We start from the raw sequence: 26,226 nt of genomic DNA on the forward strand, positions 1-26,226 counted from the left end.
GCAAATCTTTAAAAATCTTTTTTCTGATTATAACAGTGATCATTTTCATTGTGGGTCATTGGGAAAACAGAGATATAAATACATTGATAATCCCAGTGCTGACATTTTATTTATGTATATATACAAATGTATGAACACAGATTTTTGATTATTTGCTTTTTCAAAAGCTTTTTTTTTTTTTTGGTTCAGTATGGTGCTAGGTTGAACCCAGGTCCCCGTGCATGCTAAGGAAGCACTCTGCTACCAGCTACATTCCACATTCCCAAAACAAATTTGCCACAAGCACTTTCATATCTTAATGCTTTCTTATTTAACCTTGTCCGATACGTATATAAACGTCCCATAAAGGCCTCTAAGATGGTATTTTAGGTGGAGGCTTTTGTTGGCTGAGTTTTCTTTTCAGTGATGTGACTATGTGCGTGGAGATAGGGTAGGTGGGCGTGAATGCAGGCCCACAGACACTGGAGGGGCACCAGTCTCCCAGAGCTGGCGTTACAGGCAGTTATGAGCAGCAGCCCCGATGTAGGTTCTGGACCCTGAACTCAGATCTTCTGAAGAACAGTATGTCTTAACCCCTGAGCCATCTCCAGCCCTTAGAAGGAAGTCTCTAAACACAGCATAAAGTTGTGTTTGCATCTATGCATGTATTTAGAATGTACGTAGGCTTGTTTTATGCTGTTTATTTATACTATATATGCCTATATAATGTTTTACTCCTTATATACAAATGACATTAAGAACATTTAATTATGGACATTTCATAGCACACAGAAAAAGGCACAGGTAATCTGCCTGGATCAATGCTTATGATTAAAAGTCCAGTGTAAGAAAAAAAAAATCCCAGAGTAAGACCAATTTTTCTTTCTCAATTGTAATTGTTACCCTAAGTAACTGAGTGCTATTTTAGGGGATCCGTGCTATTTTAGGGGATCAGGTTCCCTAACAGGACAGGGGCTGGAGAAATGGCTCAACAGTTAAGAGCTTGTACTGCTTACGCAGAGAACTAAGCTAAATCGCCAGCACCCATGCTAGCTGGCTCAGAGCTCTGTCACTCCAGCTCTGGGGACCAGAGCCTCTGGTCTCTATAAACACCCGCACTCATGTGCACATCCCTGACAAAGACGCGCGCGCACACACACACACACACACACACACACACACACACACACACACACAATTAAAGATAAGTTTAGCTGGGCATGGTGGCGTATATCTTTAGTTCCAGCACTCCAGAGGCAGAGGCCAGTGGATCTCTATGAGTTTGAGGCCAACCTGGTCTACAAAATGAATTCCAGGACAGCCAGGGCTTCAAGACAAAGCCCATCTTGGACAAACAAAACCAAAACCAAACATTTTTAAACAAGAGAGAACACAAATATTTTCCAAATGTTGAATGTACATTTTAGCAGCTGATTATCATGTTTCTAAAACAAAAGCACAGGTTTCCATGGGAACCACCGAGGCTGGTGACCCCTCACAGGCTAACTCTTCTTAAAGCATTTCATTATGTTGCTGTTGAGCATGCGCTGTATGTGTGTGGCTGTGCTCACGCTGGCATGGGCGTGGGGCTCGGAGGGAGGCTGGCAGCGTCTTCCCTTCTGCCACCACGTGGGTTGCAGGCCCTGAACTCAGGTCTTCAGACTTGGTGGCCAGTGTCTTACCCACTGAGCCATCACCTCAAGCCAGGTTAACCTTCAAGGTGACCGACCAGGCCAGCAAGGTGCTCCACAGCTAGGAACACTTCCACCAGGCCTGATAAGCTGACTTTGATCTCTGGGACCCACATGGTGGAAAGAAAACTAGCTCCCCACAGGTTGTCCTCTGACGTCCACTGTGGCGTCTACAACCCCTCTCCCCCTTGCACTAAATAAATAAAAATGTTGCCGGGCGGTGGTGGCGCACGCCTGTAATCCCAGCACTCTGGGAGGCAGAGGCAGGTGGATTTCTGAGTTCGAGGCCAGCCTGGTCTACAGAGTGAGTTCCAGGACAGCCAGGGCTACACAGAGAAACCCTGTCTCGATAAAACCAAATCTAAAAAAAAACCAAACGGAAAAAAAAGAAAAACAAAAATAAATAAAAATGTTTTAAGAAGATATCCGTGCTTATCTGCCTGAGATCTGTTTCTCTCCAAAGGTAATCATCATTTGGATTCACAGATGTGTAGCATCTGTTGAGTGACTTCTCTGTGACGGACACAGAATTCCCATTTGAACCTTGCTGTTTCCTTCTGCTTTTGAAGTACTGCCCTTTAAGAAAGTCAACCACAAAGCTGTCCTGGGCACTGCACAGGGCACAGGGACATCTAGCTTTCCTGGTGTGGGGAGGGAGTGTCCTCCTTTTCTCCAGATGCTGAAGGGACCCACAGCAGCTCCAGAAAGCCCACGAGGGTTTGCTGCAGTCAACTACAAAGTCAGGGTTGGCTTTCCCAGAGCACTTACTAGGGTGTACCTCACTAAGCAAGGGCTGTGTGGGCCATCCTACAGGTGAGACCCTGAACCAGAGGCCACACTGCAGGTCACTCAGTGTGAGCTGGCCCAGCCACCTGCGGCAGTGCCAGAAGCCCTAGCAGGACTTGTTTTCATGTTCTCTGGTTTCAAGTTGGCCTGAAGAGAGTGGGAGTTACTTGAGCAACGCAACTGCTAAATAAACAAGAAGCCCTGTTTAGAAGCAGGAAGAGTCTGTACTGTGTACCTTAGATGTAGGCAGACACATTACAAAACAAAGATGTACTGTGACAAGTTAAAATTAGCCAGGGGATCAATCCAATTTCTTCATAAGTAGAGATAAAAATAAAACTCCCATTCTATCATTAAATACATTCAACTTTTTAAAAATGCTTGGCAAAACTTATCACGACCAGGATCAACATTTTCATTTCATTAAAAAAAATGTTTTGTTGGGCTGGAGAAACGGATCATTGGTTAAGAGCACTGAATGCTCTTCCAGAGGTTCGGGGTTCGATTCCCAACAACCACCACATGGCAACTCACAGTTGTCTGTAACTCCGAGATCTGACACCCTCACACAGACATATACGTAGGCAAGGCTGACCCTGATCTCCTGACCCTCTTGCCTCCACAGCTCAATTGCTGAGAGAGAGTCACGCACGATCACAACCAGTTTTATTCAGTGCTAAGAATTAAACCCAGGGAATCGTGCCAGGCCAGCACTCCACCAGCTGAGCTCCAGCCCCAGACCAATTAAGTTAAATTTTGTAAGTAAATCCACAGTATATGTATACACATTCTTCCTGTCCATTAAAAATGATTTCAGACACACACACAGAAAGAAAATGGTGTAACACTATTTCCCCATGAGCACATGAAGCTTGTGGGTAGGAGTCAGAGGTCAGCTTGGAGGACTGTTCTTTCCTTCTGCCCTGTGGGTTTTCATGGTCATCTTTAGTGGCAAGTTCCTTCACCTGATGGTCCATCTTGCCATCCCACCATTACGAGTATCTTGGTTCTCAAAAAAAAAGTTAAATTTTTGGTCTACTTTGGTATTCAACATGAACATAAATATGTATAAATCTGCACGTATTAAAGATTATCTGCTGGGCAGATCTGAATTCACGGCCAGGCTGGTCTACAGAGCTAGTTCACAGCTAGAGAGATATATACAGAGAAAACCTGTCTTGAAAAAAGTGAAGAGATAAATATTATCAGACATGATGAAATCCTTATTTCCCCATTTTTTTATGCTCCCACTGTCCTAAAACTGCTGTGTTAAGATACAAAAGACAGTTTTCCATTTTAAGTTATTCTCTATCCCAAGCTGTGCTTCTCCTTGCTTTTTAAGTAATTGTAGGTAAGCTGATTCCTTCATATTTTCTCTCTCAAAAACAGGACTCTATTGCTTTTTCTTACACTATTTACTTATTCTTTCTGAGCCAGGGCATTAGCTAAGCTCTCTGCACTTAACACACGGCAAAAGCTTCTCACAAGATGTTCCTGAAAATCTCACCAAGAGGCAAACAGATCGTGTTTTCCTGCACACAATTGCGTAGTTAGGAAGGTTCGCACAGCTGTGAAAGCCTGCAATTACCGCCCGCGTCTCCAGGGAGCCAGAAATGAGGTAAGATATTCATTTCTGAGCGCTTTTCTAAACCCCTGAACAGGTCAATTTGAAAACAGGGAGAGGAAATTCTTGTTTCCTTTTAGGAAGGTAAGAAGGAACAATTTAAAACCAGGTGCTCTAGGGACTCCTTATTAATATTCATGGAACCCCATTAAGTCAGATTTGTCATTTGGTCAAGTGTTGTGTCAATAAACCATCTTGGAATCAAGAGCATGAAACAGAATTGTGGTAGGGGCTAGAGAGAGAGGGCTCATCGGTTAAAAACATTGCTGTTCTAGAGGTCCCAGGCAGCCATATCAGGCAGCCCACAACTGCTGGACACTTCAGCTCTGGGGGACTCAGTGTCCTCCCCTGGCCTCTGCAAGCACTGCACACACGTGGCAGAGACACAGACAGAAATAAAGGTAAAATAAAATCCAATGGAAAACATATGATAGGGCCTGGAAAGTGGCAAAGAGGTTAAAGATGTTTGTCATCAAGTGTGACCACGTCTGATTAGGGTTGGGCTGGTTAGAACAGAAAACATGGATCCCTAACCATCCCAATTTCTGCTTACGAGGCCGGAGAAGGCTCTGCAGTTAAGAGCACAGGCTGTCCTTGCAGAGGTCCTGGGTTCCATTCCCAGCACCCCCGTGGTAGCTCAAAAACTTCATTTCTAAGAGATCTGATGCCCTCTTCTGGCCTATGTAAGGAACTGCACTCATAGCACAGACCCACAGTCATACATAATTCAAAATAAATTTTAAAAACTTTAAAAATAGGTAGACAGTGGTGGTACATGCCTTTAATCCCAGCACTTAGGAGGCAGAGGAAGGTGGATCTCTGTGAGTTCAGGCTAGCTTGGTCTACAGAGTAAGTTCCAGGACAGCCAAGGCTATGTAGAAAAAACCTATCTTGAAAAACCAAACCAAACCAAACCAATCAAATGAATAAAATATTTTTTAAAAAAGAAAAAAAATTACAACCCCTAAGTTTTTGTCCCCCACCCTACCCCCATGAGCATAGGTTAACCACAAGATTGGAATTTTTTTTCCTCATCTCAAAAGTGCCAGGATTCCAGATGTGGACTACCACCCCTGAAGCCTTAAAGTTATAGCTGCTTGGCAAACATTCCTTTTCCAGCATGTGTGAATTAAGGGCATGCTGAAATAACACTTCAGACTCCCCATCTAAATAAACTGCCATATGGAACGTGTCCAGATGGAGACGAAAGAATATAACGCTAAAAGCATTCGGCAAGAATATTAAGACTTTGGTAATTTAGTATTCCTTAGCCAAAAACAGACCAATGTTTAAAAATCTTAAAACCGTGTTCTTAAGACTTAATCAAATTTTCTCTGTAACTAAAAGAAAAAAAACAAACCTGGGGCCAGCAAGATGGCTCCGCAGGCAAAGGTGCTTACTAAGCAACCCTGACAGCTTAGAACCTATGCCAACGGCTGGATGTGGCTGCAGCATCTGTAACCCCAGCACTCCCACAGCGAGATGGGGGGTGGCAACAGGCCTGGAAGTTCTTGGGTCAACCATCTCGAAGAATGCAGAAGCAAAACCAAGCAAGATCGGCCTGAACGGTGTGGAAGGGGAGGACCATCTCCTGCAGGCAGTCCTCTGCTTGATATGTGCACCGAGGCACACGCATGTCTGCACTCACACACATACAATAAACAAAGTAATTACGCTAAACAGACATATGCCTTGCCAATGCCCTTTGAACAAAACTAAAAACCCAGTAACAATTTATCACTTTCTACATACGGATGTAATTACAGTGTGGACTCCATATCAGTGCCCTTGGTCTCCCCTGTGACAGTGGTCACTTACTGTCCTCAGTAGCACACTCACCTTCTCGGTGAAGGACCTGCCACTCGCCTGCAATCCAGGCCTTCCTGGAAGCGTACAAGATGGTATAGCGTGTCACCACTGTCTCTGGGCCATCTGGGGGTTTCCAGGAAACAAGGGCAGTGTCGTCTTCTATCAGGGTCACCTTCACCCCGACTGGGGGGCCTGTGGGTGCTGCAGGAACAGAAGGGTTACGGTGGATGAGCAGGGTTAGGGGGGCTACGATCATCCCAGCGCTGAATGACAAAGACGGAGGAGTCTGAACAACCAGAACTACTGCTTTTCTGAGGTTCATTCTCTGTAATAAAAGGGAATAGCAGAGACCGGCCTTCAATATGTGACCTTTCTGCCTCCACCTCCCGAGAGCCAGGGTCTGGCACACACCATTCTATCAGGTATTTGTGATGCTGGGATTGACCTGAGGCCTTTGTGCATGCCGGGAAATCACCAAGAGCTTTAACCATTGAGCTATGTCTCCAATCTTAACTTACTTTCTGGTTTAAAACACTTGTCTTTTTTTAAATCACAAAGAGGTTGCGTGTACTCGTCTAAAGGATAAGACTTTTAGAACTTTTGAAATGTAAACGTTAAACCGACTGGAATGGCTTATGGAAGTGGGGGACTTGCCGAGCATACAACAAGGCCATGGAAACATTTCCTGGCACAGAAGGGAAGGGAAGGAAGTGCAGTTTGTTGTTTCATCCGTTCACCAGAGAAAGTTCCACAGGTGTCAACTCTACACCGGCTCCTACTAAGATGTTCAGAACAATAACCTGATCAGAAGGCTGATGCTCCTGAGACGAAAGCATTCATCCCCAAGACACCAGGAGTCGGTGTGTTCACAGAACATTAGCGAGATCCCAGCTGACTCCATGTTTAACGAGAGCTCAGAGGATGAAGAGACGGGTTTGGCACTGTGCTTTTGTGGGAAATTGTCAAAAGCACAGCAGATCTAGGGACAGCAGAGCCACGGGACTCAGAGCCGGCACCAGATGTAGCGTCAGGCTGCCACCGGCGGGAGAAGGGGTTGAGGGCCCAGTTCCTAAGGACATAACCGAGTTTCTTCCATTTTCAGTGAGCTGAGCTAAGACTTGAGCATCATGGCTGACTGGAAAAAAAAAATTAAAGAGGAGCCCCGAGAAGGTACAGAACTTAAAGTCTGCACTTTTAGTTTTCATAGAAGGGAAGACAACACCTTAAATATAGTAAAAAAAAAAAAAAAATCCAAAATGTAGGAAGACAAAGAAGCACATATCAGCTGGTTGGTGTTTAGGACAGTGCAGCCCTCAAAGTGGCATATGGTGAACCCACCTGATGGGACCCGATGCTCTTTTCTAGTGTCTGAAGATAGCAACAGTGTGTTCACATACAATAAATAAATAAATCTTAAAAAAAATAAATCAAACAACAACACTAAAATAAGCCATACCATTTAACGGATAAACTCCACAGGGAGGCTGCGGCCCCTACCTTCTGGCAGTGTGGAATGGTAGACCACGGGACTCCAGGGACTGGAGAGCTGACCCACGTGCAGGCGGACAGCAAATTCATACTTGGTGTTTGGTTCTAGTCCTTGAACCAGCATGTGGGTTTCTGATCTGCGGTGATGAAGAAAGAGTAAGGGGTGATTAACACCGGTAACAGATCTCCAATAGTCGCGCATCGATTCACACCAAGGACGTACAGTGTTCAGAACCGAATGGGCAACGGGAATGGAACCTTCAGACATTTTAGATTATCAGCTCTGAAACGTGTGCTGAAGCCCATGCTGAGCCCACGTCGCTAAGGAGCAGCCAGGACCTTGAAGGAAAAACCCACAAAGACAAGCTACATACGTTTGCAGGTAGAGAACCAGAGAGGCGTTCTGCAGGCCAACGGGGTTGCAGCGGATGGTGTAGTTAATGACTTGGGCAGTGGTGAACGCAGGCCTCCTCCAGTGCAGGAAGATGGAAGAGGAGGTGTTAGCCTTCGCATAGAGGTGGTGGGGCGGCGGTGGCGGAGGGACCATGCGATCACGAACAGCTATGAGAAATGCAACAGGAACTTACTGCAAGGCTTAGAGCTGCAGATCAGATCAGTGTAATGGAAAAGGAGAGGACTCTGCTGTAGGGAGCTCTGAGGACTTTCTCCCACCAGTCTCTTAGTGGTCTATCTCTGACTCACTCACTCAATATAACCCAGTCTTATAGTGGTCTATCCCCAAATTACTCAAATTAACAAACTCCTCTGTGAGTTGCATAAGGCATCAAACGCTTGACTGAGTATTGAAAAACAATAGTTCTAGACAGTCATAGTAGCACAGGTCTTTAATCCCACCACTGGGATGGCAGAGGCCAGCCTACATTGTGAGTTCTAGAAAAGCCAGAGTTACACAGTGAGAGTCTGTTTTGAAAAACCAAACCAAACTAGTCCTGTGTGGTGGCAGATGCCTTTAATCGCAGAAGGCTGAGGCAGGTTGATTTCTGAGTTCAAGGCCAGCCTGGTCTACATAACAAGTTCCAGGACAGCCAGGGCAACACAGTGAGATCCAGTGTCAAAAAATGCAAAAAAAAAAAAAAAAACCTACAATCCCCTCTGCCCAAACAAAAATCCCCAATAGCAACAACAAACCAGATTGAAAAGCCAGAGCTAGAAGCACAACATGCAGCCACCATTAGAAGCACTGGCCTCAGGGGAAAGGCAGAGAAGAGGAAGGCACTTAGAGTTAAACACCCCACTTTTACTAAGTACCCCCTCATTCAAGATGTGCCCAGCAGCTTAGAGGATATAAAGAAATTACACCCCCCCACACACACCCAGTCTTCAAGTGGTAGAGAAACTGAATTTCGAAGAAAGGGTTAGAGGGAGGGTGGGTGGGGCTGTGACACAACAGAAGCTGTGTGGCCATCACTCACACACGCATCCGGGAGTGCTGACGGTCTGGTCGGCCTGGTAGCCGTCTTCCAAGTTGTTGTAAGCCAGGAGCCTCACGTGGTATTTTCTTCTGGGGTCTAGAAAGGAGACCAGCAGCAGTGATTCGGACCAGCCCTCTGGCAAGCTTGGCAGAACTGCAGGTTTGGGATGAGCACCCTTCAAAGGTGGCAGTTCTCAGAACAAGGAGCCTTTCTTCCCCCTTACCCCCAGGCTCTTCCTGTTTGCTATCTGCAGTGACACTCACAGCCCCTGGGACTAATTATCCTTAAAGTTAATGCGCTTAACCAAATTTCAAAGCTTAACCAAATTTCAAACTACCCGGCAAACACGACTCTTCAAATAACCAAATTTTCATTAAAAAATTTATCTTTATTTTCCCTAAAAATATTTAAAGTGCATCTCATTTCTTCATTGTTCATGTTCGTATGTCCACATGTGGGCACGCTCTCTCTCTCTCTCTCTCTCTCTCTCTCTCTCACACACACACACACACACCACTCTGAGAGTCGAGGCCTCTCTTGCCATTCTGGGTTCTGCAAATCCATTCATCAGGCTTGGTGAAAAGCCACTTTACCTGTCGAGACATCTCACTGGCCTTATTTATTTACATTCATTATGTACTCCAGGTTAGATTTAAATTCCCCACACAGTCCAGGCTGGTTTGGAGTTCTATCCTGTCCTGCCTCAGTTTCCCCTCCATCACAGGTCCCCAGACGTTATTTTATGCAGGTACATTTTCATGAGGTGATTATATTATATTATATTATATTATATTATATTATATTATATTATATTTGAGAGCAGCATTTCTTCCCTCAGAGTTAGGGAACATTAGAACAAGCGCCCTAACCTTGTTATTAACCTTGTTAGAACCTCTGAGTATTTCTAAGTGAGTCTCTTCTAAGAAACCTTCATTTTCCAGCCCATATATAATTCAAGGGGGGTGAGCTGGAGCACCCTCTAGTGGTGTCAGGCAGCCATCACAGCATGAAAATGAAGCCCATCCATTACAGGTTTTTCAATGTACATGAGTATTTGTCACTTTTCCTTAAGCAAATGAGAAACATTCTCATTCATAGAAGACAGATGAGAAATTCATAGTTATCCTAAGGGCACACACATATACATATATTTAAAAAAATAAATCTTCAAAATGACTCCATAGTGAGTTCAAGCACTTAAAACTTGAAAAATAAACAATTTGTGAAATTCCAAAGTAAGTTTTAAGATTTTACATATCTACTGATAGATGTATTTTAGAATTTAGAAACTGATAAATATACCTTAATACTTTATACTAAAGTACATTTTAAAGGATACTGTGGGCAGACAAGAAGGGTATCTTAATGGGTAGGGCCTGCTGCCCAGCCTGACTACTTGAATGTAATCCCCAGGATCCACCTAGGACAGAAAACACTGCCTCTAAAAAGAAAACATCTCTGTAAGTTCAAGGCCAGCCTGGTCTACACTGGGAGTTCTAGAACAGCTACAACTACAGCGAGACTTTGCCTCCAAAACCCAGAAAAACAACAACAACAACAACAACAAAAAAAGCAAATCAAAAATAAAATCACAACAAAAACACCCAACCACATACAAAAAGAGTCTCCTCACTACAACAAACAAACAAACAAGCAAACAAGCATTCCCTTTTGGGGGTGCTCCATTCCCCATTTACCAGCTCTGCACAACAGTGGGAAGAAGGAGGCTCAGGCCACAGGAAGCGGAGCTGAAGACTGGGAGTTTGTGGACAGATGTGCACTTCTCCTCTGCCCCACTTTGAGGTGCCTGATTAGGAAGCTCATGCTGAACATGGACTCACAATTCTCCTATCTCGCTTCCCAAGTGCAGCGTTTAAAGGATTCACTCCACTCTCAGTCTAGTCCGTGAATCTATGATTAAGCATGGCCCTCTAAGTTTGTACAAGCACATGTTCCTATATCAGAAAACAAGGTCGTCTCTTACGACCAATTTCAAAATAGAACACACACACATATACACACACACACAGCCCTGCTGGAGTTAAGCATGGCCACTGAGTGTTTAGGACACTCAGCAAAGTGAGGTGGTTTGAGGGGGAAACAACGGACTGAAGAAAGCAGCCACAGGACAGTGTAGGCTTTCTCAGGAAAGCAGGAAAGGGGAGGAGGGGCACAGGAGAACACACCGCGCACATCTTTTTATTTCCTTAATTTTAGTTAGGGTCGTGGGGGAGGGTCTCCCTATGTCAATCAGGATGGCCCTGAACGCACCATCTTTGCCTCTGTCTTCCAGAGTTGGGATTACAGGTTTGAGTCACCATAATGGTGCAAGAAGGTAGTGTTTGCTTCGAGCTCCGGAGAGATGGCGCAATGGGTGAGCATGCTTCCTGCTCTTACAGAGGTGCTCACTTCCTAGTGCTCACTTCCTAGCACCCACATCCGCTGGGTCCTATGCACTGACGTGTTAACTCCAGCTCTGGTGGGTGTGGTGGTGCACACCTTTAGTCTCACCACTAGGGGGGCAGAAGGTGGATCCCTCAGTTCAAGGTTAGTCTGCTCTACAAAGCAATTTCCAGGGCAGCCAAGGCTAGAGAGAAACCCAGTCTCAGAAACAAACCCAAAACCTAAACCAAAACCCACTCCAGCTTTATGGGACCTGGCCCCAACTTCTGATCTCCACAGGCACCCGCATACACACACATGTGAGATACACACACACACATACATAAAAATAAAACTAAATATCTTTTTAAAATGTACTTTAAAAATTGGAAATGTATAAAAATAATGGGTCAGGGGTGAAACGCTCAAACAATTTGATATACATTTAATTCTGAATGTTTTTAATTAAAAAAAAACAGTGTGTGTGTGTGTGTGTGTGTGTGTGTATGCGCATGTGCATGTGTCCACGTACCACAGAACAGAGGCGCAAGAACAACTGTGTGGCACTAATGCGTCCGTCTACCTTATGCAGATTCTGTTCTATCTCTGCTCTCCGGGGTTGGCTGGGGAACGCCTTCATGCCTTGAGCTGTGTTACTGGCCCCCTAAACATTTTGGTTAATAATGGTTCAGCGGGAGCACCAGCTTGGTCCAGCCATGGTGGTCTAGCCAAATGAACGTGCTTTCATTTTTTCTAAAGAGTCAACCTCTAAGCAAAGAGAGTCCTGGCCGGCTGCTGAGGCAGGGCCCAGTTGTCTTTCCTCCGCTGGCTCCGGGCCTTGCCTGCTTTCCTTCCGGATCCATCCTTTCCACAAGCTTGTCGATTTGGACTACTTGTCACAGGAGGCAGAGTGAGGCCCAGAGGCCTGGCTGGCTGACCAGGACAGAGCTCCCAAGGGTCAGGTAAACACTGGCAGAATGTCTGTCAAATATCAGGGGCTGTCTGGGACTCGAGGCTTACAAAGATGATCTTGCTTATACTTTGACCCATTACATTTCTTCTCCTCCATGTGCATGTGCTCACCTCTGTGTGTGTGCCGGGTGCCGCTGGAGGCCGGAAGCAGGTGTGGGATCCCGGAGACCTGGGGTTACAGGCATGAGTGAGCCTCCTGACATGGGTACTTAGCAAACTTAGGAACTCCCTGGAAGAACAGCAGGCACTCCTTAACGGCGCTAAGTCATTTCTCCAGCTCTTGCTTCTCCTTAAGACATTTTGTTCCATTTTATGTTTTATTTTGTGTTCATGTGTACATGTGTGTATGTGCACACGTGCCCTGATGAACAAACAGAGCAATGAGTCTCCTCTACCACGTGGGCTCCGGGGGATCACACTCAGTTGTTAGTCTTCACATTAGATGCTTTAACCACTGAGCCATCTCGCCAGCCTCTGCTTTTGTGCTGAATACACCATACGAGATACTAATAAAAACCAGCATTCTGTTGGAGGCGGTGGTGCGCACCTTCAATCCCAGCACTTAGGAGGCAGAGACAGGCAGAACTCTGAGCTGGCTCTCCAAGGCGCAATCCATGCCAGCCAGGGCCACATAGTGAGACCATGACTCAAACTGAAACAAAATATCTACAAGCATTCTATATGAGTTACTAGTTATATAGATGTAGGGGACGTTCCTCTTCTACCAAGCCTTATTTATTTTCCCTTGGAAGACAGAGATACAAGAGGACATAATAAGGGTTACTGAATGAAATTAGCCTATTAGACACTCTGCACAGCCCTGGGAATTGATAAACACACACGCTTGCTATTGTGGATAGGTGAGGGGAGCTTCGAGAAGAGGGAAGGTGGTCCCCGCACTGCAAACTGAAGAGGGAAGGTGGTCCCCACACCGCAAATTGAAGAGGGAGGGCGCAAAGCCTCAGCGTGGTTTATCACAAATCATCTCCTGGGGAGTTTAAAGACCGAAGACATCTGCTTATATAAAGAAGGTCTGGTGTCCAGGACTCTAGGAAATCAGCACTGTGCAAATCCCCAAGCTGAGCTCAGGTCGCCCCGGCGTGCAGGGCAGGTAAGGGTCCCAGCTGTGTGTCTGCCATGCCTCTGAGAGTGAAGGTCAACTGGGTGAGCGTATTGCCGTCTCTCAAATGAATCAGGGGAGCTCTCACTGAGCAGCCCTGAAGACAATAAACACCTCGGAAAACAAGTCAATAAATGTCTTCCCAACTAAAGAACAGTAAAGTATTTTGTAAGACTGGAATATGGAAGCATTTGAGGGCTAGCACTAGAAACAGCAGCAGATGGACTCTCAGATTAATCCAATCTGTTAGCTACATCCAGATTTTAGACTTAGTTATTACACACAAGTTAGAACAAGAAAAGTAGAGCACTACTGGTGCTAGTTTCTGCAATGCCAAAATCATCATAAGATGTATTCAGCAGAAATAATTCCACCCTAATGGTATATGACTTAACAGTAATGGAGTGTCAGCCACATTTCTTTTTCCCCCTTCATTTTTTATTTCATTTTGTTTTATTCATGTGTCTGTGTATGGGTATGAGCAGATGTGTGCAGGGACCCTTGGAAGCCATCAGTGGGCGTTAGCTCTCTTAGAGCTGGAGTTACAGGTGAAGCACACAGCGTGGGTGCTGGGAGCCAAATATGAATCCTCCAACAAGCAGCCCGAGTTCTTAGCTACTGAACTGTCTCTCCGGAGCCACAACTGTATCTTTATGGAAGTTCTTACATTATCTGTTAAAGATTTTGGTATCACACGCCCATTTTTCACTGCAGCTTCCCCCTCTCCCCCCAGGGTCACAACAACTGAAATGCTTGCTTTCCTCCAGTTTTACTAGGAAAACCTGCAATTTTCTCTTTGCACCACTAGATGGCATGTGTGTGCGCGAGTCGTCCAGGGGAAGGTTGTGGGCTCTGTGCTGGAATGGGAGGGACTCAGACATCAACTGATTTTAAGAGGCCAAAGAAAGAAGGTCCAATGGAATTCAGCTGCTGAGTAAATTTCACCAAACCACAGTCTGGATTAACTACCAGGAAGTAAAAAAGAAAGGCTGAGAGCCAGAGAGATTGCTCGGTGGTCAAGGGTACTTGTTCCTCTTTCAGAGAACCTGAGTTTTGTACCCAACAACCACATTGGCAGTTCACATCACCTGTAACTCCAGCTCCAGGGGATCCCATCCCCCCTCCCCCCTTTTTTTGGTCTCTTCAGGCACTTGTGCATGTGTGTGTGCACACACAACACACACACACACACACACACACACACGCGCGCGCGCGCGCGCGCACGCGCGCATGCACAGAGACTCTGGATTAAGGCTATTTAGTTTGGATCATGGTATCACCTATAAAGCAGGGATTAAAGGAGCTTATATTGTAAAATATTCAGAAAAACACTTGATACTTGTGCTTGCTGCTAAACAACAAACATGTAGGGGAAAGAAACAGCTTGGGCACTGGGGATTCAGATCTCAGGCTTAAATGGCTCTGTGGCTGTGAAAATCGCTGTTTCCTCATCAGAACTGTCTACAAGTTAGCACACCAGATATTAAGGAATTGTGACAACAGTAGAAACAGGTACCGTGCAAGACAGGTCTAACTGAGGCAAAGTAGTTTGTTAAAGCTCGGACAGCATTCCCAAGTGGGAACAGTCAGTTCTAATTCAGAGCAAAGAGGCATCAGAGAGGCGGCATTTGAGAAGCCGCCCCTTGGAAGCCCTTGGAAGCAGAGGACCAGGCCAGGAGATGAGGGTGGACCAGTGATGCAGGAGGCCAGGTTTGCAGCCGCGAGGTCACATGAGAGGTGGTCACATGCAACAGTCAGGTTGGGGACAGACTGGGAGAGCGGAGAACAGCCAGACTGGGCACTGCAAACTGTGTTGTAAATACAAACAAGGCGGCTGGCTAAACGGGCTTCATGAGAAGTAGCACTGAGAGGCAGCGAGAAATCTCCCTATTTCACCCTGGGGTAACCCAGACAAGTGGAAGAGGACCCGTGTGGCAAGGGGCTGCTGACTTCCAACTTCTAGGCTTTGGACCATTTTATAAACCCAGTGACCAATGACAAAATGACGGAGAGTGTGCAGATGAGGAGAACCCCAGAGTCCCAGGAATGGCCTTCTTACATATGGAGTGATGTCAGGGGTGAACCCCCTTCTCTGTCCTGGTTTTAGAGTAGGTTATCTCTGAAAAGGGTCATCCCCTCTGAATAAGTGATATTAGTATGACCCTTTAAGGCAATCGAATATGTATTGGAAAAGCAACATGAGTCAGAAACTAAAACAGTGTCTTAGGTTGCTTTCTGTTGTTGTGATAAAACACTGATCAAAAGCCACTCAGGGAGGAAAGGGTTAATTTCAGTTGAATGTTGCTAGTCCATCATAAAAGGAACTCAAGGTGAGAACAGACAAGACCATGGAGGAGGCTCGCTGACCATGGAGGGTGTGGCGTGCTTTCTTATGCTATACAGGACCACCTGCCTAGGAATGGCACCGCCCACAGTGCCACTGCCCACAGACTGCCTTCCATACCAATCACCAATCAGAAAAAGGAAACGGGGGGGGGGGGGGGGGGGAAAATCATAAAGCAACAGCAACGGCAGCAGCCACGCTACCCCACAGCCTTGCCTACGGGCTGTGGTAATCTGATGGGGACACGTTCTCAATTGCAGTTTTCTTCTTTCAGATAGATGACTCTGGCTTGTGTCAAGTTGAAACAAACAGACAAGCAAACAAGCGTATAGCTAACTAGCACCAACAGTAAGGAGTAAGATACTTTAATGAGAAAACATATGAGCAGTGCACTGGGGACAGGAGATGGTGATTCCAGGCCAGGCTGGGAAGCACAACTGATACCTTGTCTCAAGAGAAAAACAAAACACAAGAAAAGAAAAATTTTTTATTTGTTGGTTCTTTTTTTTTTTAATTTATTTTTTATTTATTTATTTATTTATTTATTTTTTAAAGAAAGTGTTTCTCTGTGTTGCCCTAGCTGTCCTGAACTCTCTCTGTAGACTAAGTTGGCCTCGAACTCACAGAGATCCCCCTGCCCTTGCCTCTGATTGCTGGTATTAAAGATATACATCACCACGGCCAGCTATCCAATAAATGGTTTTAACAACTCCAGTTCTGTGTGTTCTGACCACTGGATCTATTTTTACACTTTATTTAAACCTACAAAATGTAACAGGCTGACTTAGTAGGAAGTTTTCATTTACGTTTCTCCCAAACACCGCCAAGTGCTCGCCAGGGGCGGACAGTTCTGAGGGCATCTAGCTCAAGCCACACTGCAGCGCCGCAAGGCCAGACCTTTGGCTCGAGTCCTGGAAAGCCCACACCAGAAAACAATTATTTACGAAGCCCTGGGCTGCGGACCAAAGACACAGATAAGCCGGGGCTGTGAAGCCGGCCTTTGTTTCCTGTGGTTGCTGTTCCTTCAGGAGGCCCCAGGATCTTCCAGGAGAGCCAGTCCAGAGCCAGAGGTCAGGGTTCGATAAAATTAGGAGAAAACCTGAGGTCAAGACCATGAAAAAAGTCACAGGAGCAGAGCCGTGTCACAGGGAAAGACCCTTCCAGCCAAGTCTCTCAAATTTAAATCTAAGGTGCAGAGAGTTTTAATTGCCATTTTCTATGGAAAACTCCCAGGTGGTGGGAAAAGTAATCTTCTCCCCACCCCCAACATCAAAGGAAGAGGAAGGAACCCTCTAGACTTGAGCCTCATCTGACGTTAATCTTCAATTAACAAACTAGATCGCACTGGAGTTGGCCCATGAAGCACCCTCAAGAAAAGAGTGTTGTTTTCAAAAATCACTGTGTGTTGCTTTAAGTTATTTAGTTCTAAGTCTGGGATTTTTCGTTTCTGGTGGCGGATAAGTGTATACAAATGTGTTTGGTAATGAAAGTGTAAAAGCCAATGTGAGGCTGTTTTAACATACAGAAGGTCACTTGGATAGATAGTTCTGAGATCTGATTAATTTAGGCGTGTGGCTTTTTATTTGTAAGGGTTTTTTATTTAAATAAAGTGTGTGTGTGGCAGGAATACAGTTTTTAATAAGAAAATAAAGAGTACCGTTTGACAACTCACTACGTATTGTTTTACATTATTGACTCAAAGGGCCACCAGACAACGCTTATGATAGCAGCCACAATACGCCTCAATTAAGACAGCTTCAAAGCCTGAGAGAGTCAAGCTAGAATATGTTTTCAAAGGTAAAGGGCACTCTCAAACTTTGCTGGCCCGAGGTCAGCTCGTGTAAAGATACTAAAAGAGGACACGGGAACGGAGTTGGAAGGTGAGAGGCTCTGCAGGGCAAGGCCCAGCACCCCACCGAATGTCCACTTTTAATTTAATCTTTTGTATGGCCAGGTTTTGTGCAAGCCTGCTCAGGCCCATTGTTCCCCAGCAACCCCGACCAGAGCTCTCCTTGGTCTGGCTAGCCAGGGTGACTGCACTGCCCTGGAGCCTGTCCCTGCCAAACAATACCCCCCATATAATTACTCAGAGAGGAGGCCAGCAGTAGGGGCTGCTGTGACACCTGGGTCGCGGCCTCTGACACAGAATCTGGGGCCAGCCCACGTCTGGTCCAGCAGGCAGAGAGGCAGGAAAAATGCTAAGGGGGATGGGTGGGAACGGAAGGCAGAGATCAGCATTGAGCGGTAAGACACCACACTTGAGCACAACACAGAAAGCCTAAATCTCATTTCAACAGTGGCTGGTCTCAAGTTTCCCAAGTGACTGGAGTTTCCCGGCTAGGGAGACATTATTGGGGGAGTGTGTTTCTTGTTCTTTTTGTTTTGTTTTTTGTCATTTTTTAGTGGGCATGCAGATATAAAGGGTTCCATTTTCTTTCACACACACCTGGTACCACGGTTCTAAGTTCCCCTCTCTATGACCACACAGCAGATCTTTTTAGGATCCATTCTTTTTTTTTTTTCCCTAAATTCTTTGTTTACATTCCAAATGCTTTCCCCTTTCCCGGTTCCCGGTTCCCGGTTTCCGCCTCCCCAGGATCCATTCTTATATGGCCAACACACTTATTAGAATGGGGAAAAATTCAGAGTCTCAACTATTTTTGTTCAAATATGCTAGCGTGTTGAACTAAAAGTCAGATTTTAGCTGAGATTGTCAGTTTTTTTTTAAAGATTTATTTATTTATTATATCTAAGTGCACTGTAGCTGTCTTCAGACACCCCAGGGGAGGGCGTCAGATCCCATTACGGATGGTTGTGAGCCACCATATGGTTGCTGGGACTTGAACTCAGGACCTTTGGAAGAGCAGTCAGTGCCCTTAACCACTGAGCCACCTCTCCAGCCCGAGATTGTCAGTCTTGCTTTAAGCTTAGATTAAAAATCCATCCCCTTTAATTTACAAGCTGAGTTTCTGTACATGTATTTATCGTGAATGGTTTTCACTTTGTCAGAGTTGTAAACAAACTTCACTTTTACTTGAGTGAGTGTGCCAAAATGGTACAAAGGTGCTCTGTGAGGCTGTGGCGTGTGTAAGTTCCCAACCTAGGCTTTCCTGTAGGCCACAGGGAGGGTATTTGTCTGAACCTGAAAAGCCTTGGGTCCTTTGCTTGGCCTCCTGACGGGCCTTAACACAAACAACACCTCTGTCCTGCCAGTGACAATACCTCCTCTCTTAGCGAGTGCAAGATAATTTAAGAGAAAAATCCTTTCTATTTTAGAATCCACTTCCTATCAAAATAAGCATATACTACCTGCAATCTCTATCACAAATACCTCCCCACCGAAGCCGCCACTGACTGCATGAGACCCAGACAGAGGCAGCAGGCTTTCTCAATTAATACTGTGTATGCAATATTTTGATCATGTTATTTCTTTCTGGATCATGCACTTTTCCTTTAAATGTCATATTTCATTCATGCGGCATGATTAATCAAAAGTTTAGGGTGTAGAGATCCTTACTTGAATCCTGCTGGAAGAGAACCTGACTTATTCTCACATTGAAAACCCAACCTAAAAGTGACATAACCCCTCTCCCCTCCTTAGCTTCAGATCTTATGTGCTTGTCTAAAGAGACACCTTTCCTGTGGGTCAGCATGGACACAGGCAGCCCAGAGGTCCTGTTTTGTAAGCTTAGTCTCCCATTGTCAAACAGAGAGAAGATGAAGGTTGATGACTTCCTATGGGAAGGGAGATAACCAGAAGATTCCAAAAGAACAGCAGGTAAGGGACTGGCTAAGCAGCTAAGAGGCCTAGCTGCTTTTCTGATGGACCGGGGTTTGATTCCCAGCATAAACGTTGTGGCTCACTGTCTGGGGATGTCACACTCCCCTTCTGGCTTCTGGGTACCAGGCATGCATATGGTCACAGAGATAGATGCTGGCAAAATACTACTCAGTCTAACTGTCCCCAAATTTATGAATGAGGCTGTGCCCAGGTACAAGCTCCCAAACCAACTAAGGGTAAAAGAGGCCAGATATGGTGGGGCAATCCCTCAACACACACACACTCAGGAGGTAGAACTAGGCAGAACTCCCTGGAGTTTGAGGCCAGCCTGGTTTACATAGTGAGTTCTGGACTGCATCGTGAAACCCTGCCTAAGAAAACAAACAAGTAAACTAAATGGATGGTTTATTATAAATAAATCTCAATTCTAACACAAGAGAGCATTAGCATATCTAATAAAACAATTGGAGGCTATCGAATTTACAAGTGGGGTTTACTTAAAATTGTTACATAAGAAAAGGAATAAAGTTCTTTGGTCATGTTAGTATGTTCATCGGGAGCAGAGCTTGCCCTGAAGCCCCCGGAGGAGGCTGCAAGCCTCGCACACTACTGTACCTACCTCACATTTGTTTAAGTGGCTGCCCTGTCTGCTTCACACACATCAGTTCCTTACAAACAATATTTTTATAGACTGGCAGAGAAAGCCTATTCATGACAGCCCAACTTCCCCTGAAGCCATGGAATAAATTTCCTCCCAGGACTAACAGCCCTCCACCTCCAGTCACGGACCCACCATGGCATTTTGACCCTTTGTGTGAAGCAACGTGAAAATATCATCCATCACTCTCTGAACCACAGGGACTTGGGTGCAGGGGCACAAATGCATTGCAGAAACATCTGTAGTTTGATAACCACCCCTCAACATGCAACCCTCGGTGGCTCAAAGCAATCGTACAGGGTGGGAGAGATGGAGGGCGAGGGCCTGAAACCACACTTCAGTTTCTTCCCAAGTGGGAAGCACACTGTTGAAAGTGCAGCCTCATCAATCACGGAGTAAAACCCTCACTGCTTATTTATGCCTCCTCAGAAGTCACAAGGCACAGGCTTACAACTTACTAACAATCACTGCGGGCATCCCTGGGAAATCGACTTTAATGTTAGCACTTAACAAGAGAATCCTTTGATGCAAGCAAACGTTTTTATTGGCTATAAGTGGTGCATGCAAATTCTATTCAAATCACCAATCTTTCAGATAACTGGGATAGTGGAAGTGTTCCTGTGTGTGTGTGTGTGTGTGTGTGTGTGTGTGTGTGTGTGAGAGAGAGAGAGAGAGAGAGAGAGAGAGAGAGAGTCATCGGAGGACAGCATGTGGCAATCTGTTCATTCTCTCTGCATGTGGGTCCTGGGGATCAACCTTGGGTTGATGCGCACATCTGTGCATTTTAATTTTGAAGTTTATTTCATGACTGTACGTGTCAGGATGAAGATGCTATAGCACATGTGTGGAGATGAGAGGAAAACTTCTAATAATCCTTTCTCTTCTTTTACCCTGTGGGTCCTAGGATTCAAATTCATGTCTTCAGGCTTGAATAGCAGGATCTGAGTTTGGATCTCACATAACAAGCTGAGTATGGTCTTGTGCTCCTTCCTCTAACCCGTGTTGTGGAACATGGAGATAGGCAGATCATTGGGGGGGGGGGTAGCTCCAGGCTGAGAGAGAGAGAGAGAGAGAGAGAGAGAGAGAGAGAGAGAGAGAGAGAGGGAGGGAGAGATCCTGTCTCAAGTCTTGAAGGGATAAGGTAGAGGATGCCAGAACAGGACACCTCAGAGTCTCCTCTGGCGTGTGTACACTCGTGCACATATACCTCACATGGACCACACGGTCCCACTCACCCCCACACATTCATATACATTAGTTCTCAGTGAGTCCACTGAAGATGGGTGTGTAAAATGCACACAAACAAATGTGACTCAAAGATTTGTTTTTTTATTTATGTGTATGAGTGTGTATGTTTGTATGTGGGAGTCAGAGGGTGGTTTGGATCCCCTTGAGCTGGAGTTATTGGTGACTATGAGAAGCCGGAGATGGGTGCTGGGAACAGAACCCCAGACCCTCTAGGTGGCTAGAAAGCATTCTTTTGTTGTTGTTGTTGTTGGTTGTTTGTTTTTTGTTTTGTTTTGTTTTGTTTGAAACAGGGTTTCTCTGTGTAGCCCTGGCTGTCCTGGACCTCACTTTGTAGACCAGGCTGCCCTCAAACTGAGAAATCTGCCTGCCTCTGCCTCCCAAGCACTAGGATTAAAGGCATGCACCACCACCACCCAGCACTAGAAAGCATTCTCAACCACGCAACTGTCTTCTCTAGCCCTGATAAGCATAATTTAAAAAGTTTAAACATTTTAATTATTATTTCCTTTCCATTTTTATATGTGTGTGCTTGTATGTTTATGAGTATCACGTAAGGACTACAGAGATAAGAAGTAGTTGTCAGATCCCCTGGAACTGAAGGGACAACAGTTTTGAACAGTCAGGCGGTACTGGGAATAGAACCTGGGTCATCTCCCCACAAGACCAAGTGCTCTTAACTTCTGGGTTATCATTCCAGCCCCGTAAAAACCTATCTTCTGGCTTGGGAGGAGAGCCTGTGGGATTGCTCTCCATGCAGACACAAGGCCCTGGGTCTGTTCCCCAGACCTCCCACTTCCCCACAAATGCAGTATTTTTCTTTATGATCATAAATTGTATATAATTCAGATAAAAAAGAAAATATTTCTGATATCAGCATCATTAAATGTCTTAATTATATTTTATTTTTAACAATTAAAAAATTTTTTAGACTTATTTATTTATTTATATATATGAATATACTGTAGCTGTCTTCAGACACACCAGAGGAGGGCATCAAATCCCATTACAAATGGTTGTGAGCCACCATGCGGTTGCTGGGAATTGAACCTGGGACCCCTGGAAGAGCAGTCAGTGCTCTTAACTGCTGAGCCATCTCTCCAGCCCTTAAAAGTTTTTTTATGTGTTGGGTGGTTTGCCTACATGAATGTTTGTACACTGCAATGCATGCAGTACCCATGGACACTAGAAGAGGAAACTGGATCCCCAGGAACTGGATTTACAGGCAGTTATGATTGCCACGTGCTGGACACTGAACCTATGTCCTCTGGAAGAACAGCCAGTGCTCTTCACTGATAGCTCTCTCTCCACCCTTTCCCCATTAAATATTTTTTTAAACCTTCTTCTCAGTGTCTGCACTTACTCAAACTGTCTGATATACTGTAGTTTACCTTTTAATTTCACTTTATCATGTCTATTTATTTGCATGTGTGTATATGCACCACGATCAGAGGACAGCCTAAGACTTGGCTCTCTTCTTCTACCAAGTGGGATCTTGGGAATCGAACTCAGGTCTCCAGGACTTGCAGCGAGTGCCTTTACCCACTGAGCCGTGTCACTGGCCTGACCATAGTTGATTTGGGGGCTTATAACAGCACAGTGTATATCCCTGCACATGGTTCCACTTGCCAGTGTTGATCGATACGAAAGGAAGGTCTGGGTAAAAGTAAGCATAAAATATGCCTCTCTATTTTTCGTGCTACCCAAATGGTCACTAAAAAACCATTAATTTATTTTCTGCTCCCATCTTTACCATGACTGTCTAAAGTTGACCAATTCCCAGTCCTCATCTCACAGATCTGTATTTTATTGTATGTCATTGCATCTTTTCACTTTGCCTTATATGAAAGAGGAAGGAGGGCGTGGGGGGATGGCGTAGTCAGGAAGTGCCAGCCATGGCAGCCTGGGGATCCCAGCTTCCTCAGCTCTCAGGTGAAAGACAGGCAAGCTGGTGGAATCTGGAACCCGCCTCTGCCCACCCCCAGTCAGATCTCAGGTTATTCAGACAGAAGCACTCACCAGGCTCAGCCTAGGTCCACGGCTGCTCTGACTGTGTCTTGTACTATGTTCCTTTATTTAATTCTGGCACTGTTGCAACTCGGGCCTCCTCCTACCTAGTTAGTTACTGCAGATCCTTCAGGTCAATTCAGGGTCACCCGCTCGGGAAAGTGCACCCTGACCCCACCCTCAGACTGGGTGCTGTCATTATTACACAGGCCTTTGTCTCTAAACACCCTTCCAACATAATGCTCACCACAGTTTATAATTACAGCGTGTGGGGCAAGGACACAAATGGCCTTGTCTTTCTAAAGCTTCACTCTAAAGCTGCACAACTGAAATCACTTGGAAATACTAGATTCAGAATTTTAGAACAGGCTGGGTGATGGTGGCCCACACCTTTAATCCCTGCAGAGACCAGCGAATCTCTGTGAGTTTGAGGTCAGTCTGGTCTACAGAGTGATTTCTAGGACAGCCAGGGCTGCAAAGAGAAACCCTGTCTTGAAAAAAAAGAAATTTAGAGTAGTAGTCAGTCTCCAATTTAAAAAAAGTTTTCTTTCCATTAATAATTTTATTTGCGTTGAGTGTCTTTGTATGGAGGTGTGTGTGCATGTATGTGTGCATGTATGTGTGCGTGTGTGTATGCGTGTGTGTATGCATGCTCGTAGACAACATCTTGGGAGTTTGCCGTCCACCCTGGTTTTTGAGATAGTGTCCCTCATTGGTCTCAGGATCACAGACTGGACCTCGAGTTGCAGAGTTCCTTCCTCATCCCTTGGCCTTCCCAGCCCTGGGATCACAAGGGCTCAGAGCCGCGTGGACCCTTTTCACATGGGTTCTGAAGACAGAACTCACATCTTCCCATTTATAATACAGCCAGCATTTTACAAATTAATTCTCTTCCCAGTTACAATAATCTTATTTTTAATTTTTTCTTCTGTACTGTTGAGAAAAGCACCAGACCTGCTCTAAGTGTCCCACCACTTGGCTGCACCCTAGACCCAGTAATATTTTTACTATCACGTGTGCTTATATATAAGCCTTAGTTTACTTTTTTTTTTTAATGATTTATTTAGTACATATACCGTAATCTGCCTACATGTATGCCTACACACCAGAAGAGGGCACCAGCTCTCATTGTAGGTGGCTGTAAGCCACCATGTGTTTGCTGGGAACTGAACTGAAGACCTCTAAAAGAGCATCCAGTACTCCTAACCTCTGAGCCATCTCTCGCCCCTTCATTTACTCACACGGGTGGCACACATTTTATTATTTCATTAAAAAATAAACATACAGAACTGTCTTTAAAGCCTAAGACAAAATCATTCTCCCAACAGGGGCCTCGGTTACAGAACTCCACTCACTTACAGAAAGGATAATTAGAACCAAGCTTAAAATGCATTTGCACTCAGTGGCTAAAGGACAAAGTTCAGAACCAAACCAAAATAAAGTCCACAAGTGTAATTACTCCACTGCCGCACATTTTTTTCTTCTGTCCACCCAGAAGCTTTTTTTAATGTGTTAATGGTGGCATTTAAAAAAAGAAAATCATCGCTAACTTAGCTCTTTGAGAACTTCAGGAATCTAAGAACTCCTGACATTCACCAGAACCTTCCAGAGTGGTCTGAGCATCAACACTGGGACAGCACTGATTTAAATTCCTACGAGGTCTCTTCCTTCTGTAAGAGAAGGCAGGCACTTAGCGTGATTACAGACTTAAAACATCGGAGACTGCCAAGTTTAGCAAAGACCTCGTTCCTAAGAATAATGGCTGGAAACTGTAGCCTAGGCAACAGTGAGGGAGGAGCCTCTGGCACCCACCAGCCATGGAGTGGAATGCGTTTGGGCACACAGAAGGTCAGCAGGAATAAAAGTGTAAATTCAGTTTAATACCCTTCAAAACACAAGCACTGCAGACAAAAGTCAGTGACCGAAAAGAGAGAAGAGGAAGTTAAGGTGGCTGGGAAGCTATCAGTTAAATAACTATTAAACAGGTCGAACAAAGATCATCAGTCGGAAAGCACTGCATTTTTTTCAAGTGTCTGGATTTGAAGTCTCCCCTGGAATAAAGCTTTAAAAATTTCCTCCTAGAGACAAACAGGGGAAATTGTGTATTTTGTTTCTTATGTGACTTTCAGTCTCCTTTATCTTTCAATTCTGGACATTTTTGGAAAAAAGTTTCCTGCTGCTTCTTTCTTTCATAAATAAACAGGCGAAGAAAATAAAAACAAAGTGGTCTAAGGAGATGTTCCAGTGGCAGGATTCTGACAAGCATAGGTAGAGCCCTGGATTTGATCTGGCACCCCTCCCCCTCCCAACAAAAGCTGAGACGGAAAATAGAGCTATCCAGGTATTTCCATCAGAAATTTAACTTGATATAGCTGGCAGGGTCTGGGGATGTGAACAGAGCCAGGCAACAGAGGGCATAACCATGCCCCAACCCCACCCCATGATATCGGACCCTAAAAGTTAAGCAGCGTTAGAGCCGATTTTGAAACACACAATTGGTATTCCTCTCTATGCAGGCCAGAGGAAAGCCAAACAAAGCATCAGAGCTACTTAAAAGAATGGGACTTCCTCACCCAGCTTCTGTTCTCCGCAGGGGCCTGGCTTTATTCAGGATTCCTTTCAGACTAGCGTGTGAAGTGACTACTGTAAATCTCCGCCTGGCGCCAAAGGTCAAAGGGTTATCTGCAGTTACCTGTGCTGTGGGCTTTCAGGGCACACTGGCGTCGTCTTTCTTTCTTTTTCCCCTAAGTATGAAGGAAAGCTTGTGAATCACATCCAGATAATTTAGGTCCTAAAAAAACAAAGCTTCCAGCCTGTGGAGAAACTGCTTTCCTGAGAGAGGGGGACAGGCATCAACTCTTCAGTGGTCCACAAAGAGAGGCCAGATGCGGGTGGGCCCCTCCCACC

General features: G+C 45.2%; 1 protein-coding gene across 1 annotated transcript in view; it reads right to left on the reverse strand.

Annotated features, from left to right (window-relative positions):
- Prtg (protogenin) overlaps positions 1-26,226 on the reverse strand; it is a 102,748-nt gene that overhangs the window by 12,492 nt on the left and 64,030 nt on the right. The window contains exons 12-15 of the mRNA XM_052187822.1: positions 8,811-8,906; positions 7,752-7,938; positions 7,387-7,514; positions 5,920-6,090 (exon numbers count right to left, since the gene is read on the reverse strand). Coding sequence (XP_052043782.1) covers positions 5,920-6,090; positions 7,387-7,514; positions 7,752-7,938; positions 8,811-8,906 — 582 coding nt within the window. The remainder of the gene's footprint in view (positions 1-5,919; positions 6,091-7,386; positions 7,515-7,751; positions 7,939-8,810; positions 8,907-26,226) is intronic.

This window comes from Apodemus sylvaticus, chromosome 7, assembly GCF_947179515.1.
Source record: "Apodemus sylvaticus chromosome 7, mApoSyl1.1, whole genome shotgun sequence".
Lineage (NCBI taxonomy): Eukaryota > Metazoa > Chordata > Mammalia > Rodentia > Muridae > Apodemus > Apodemus sylvaticus.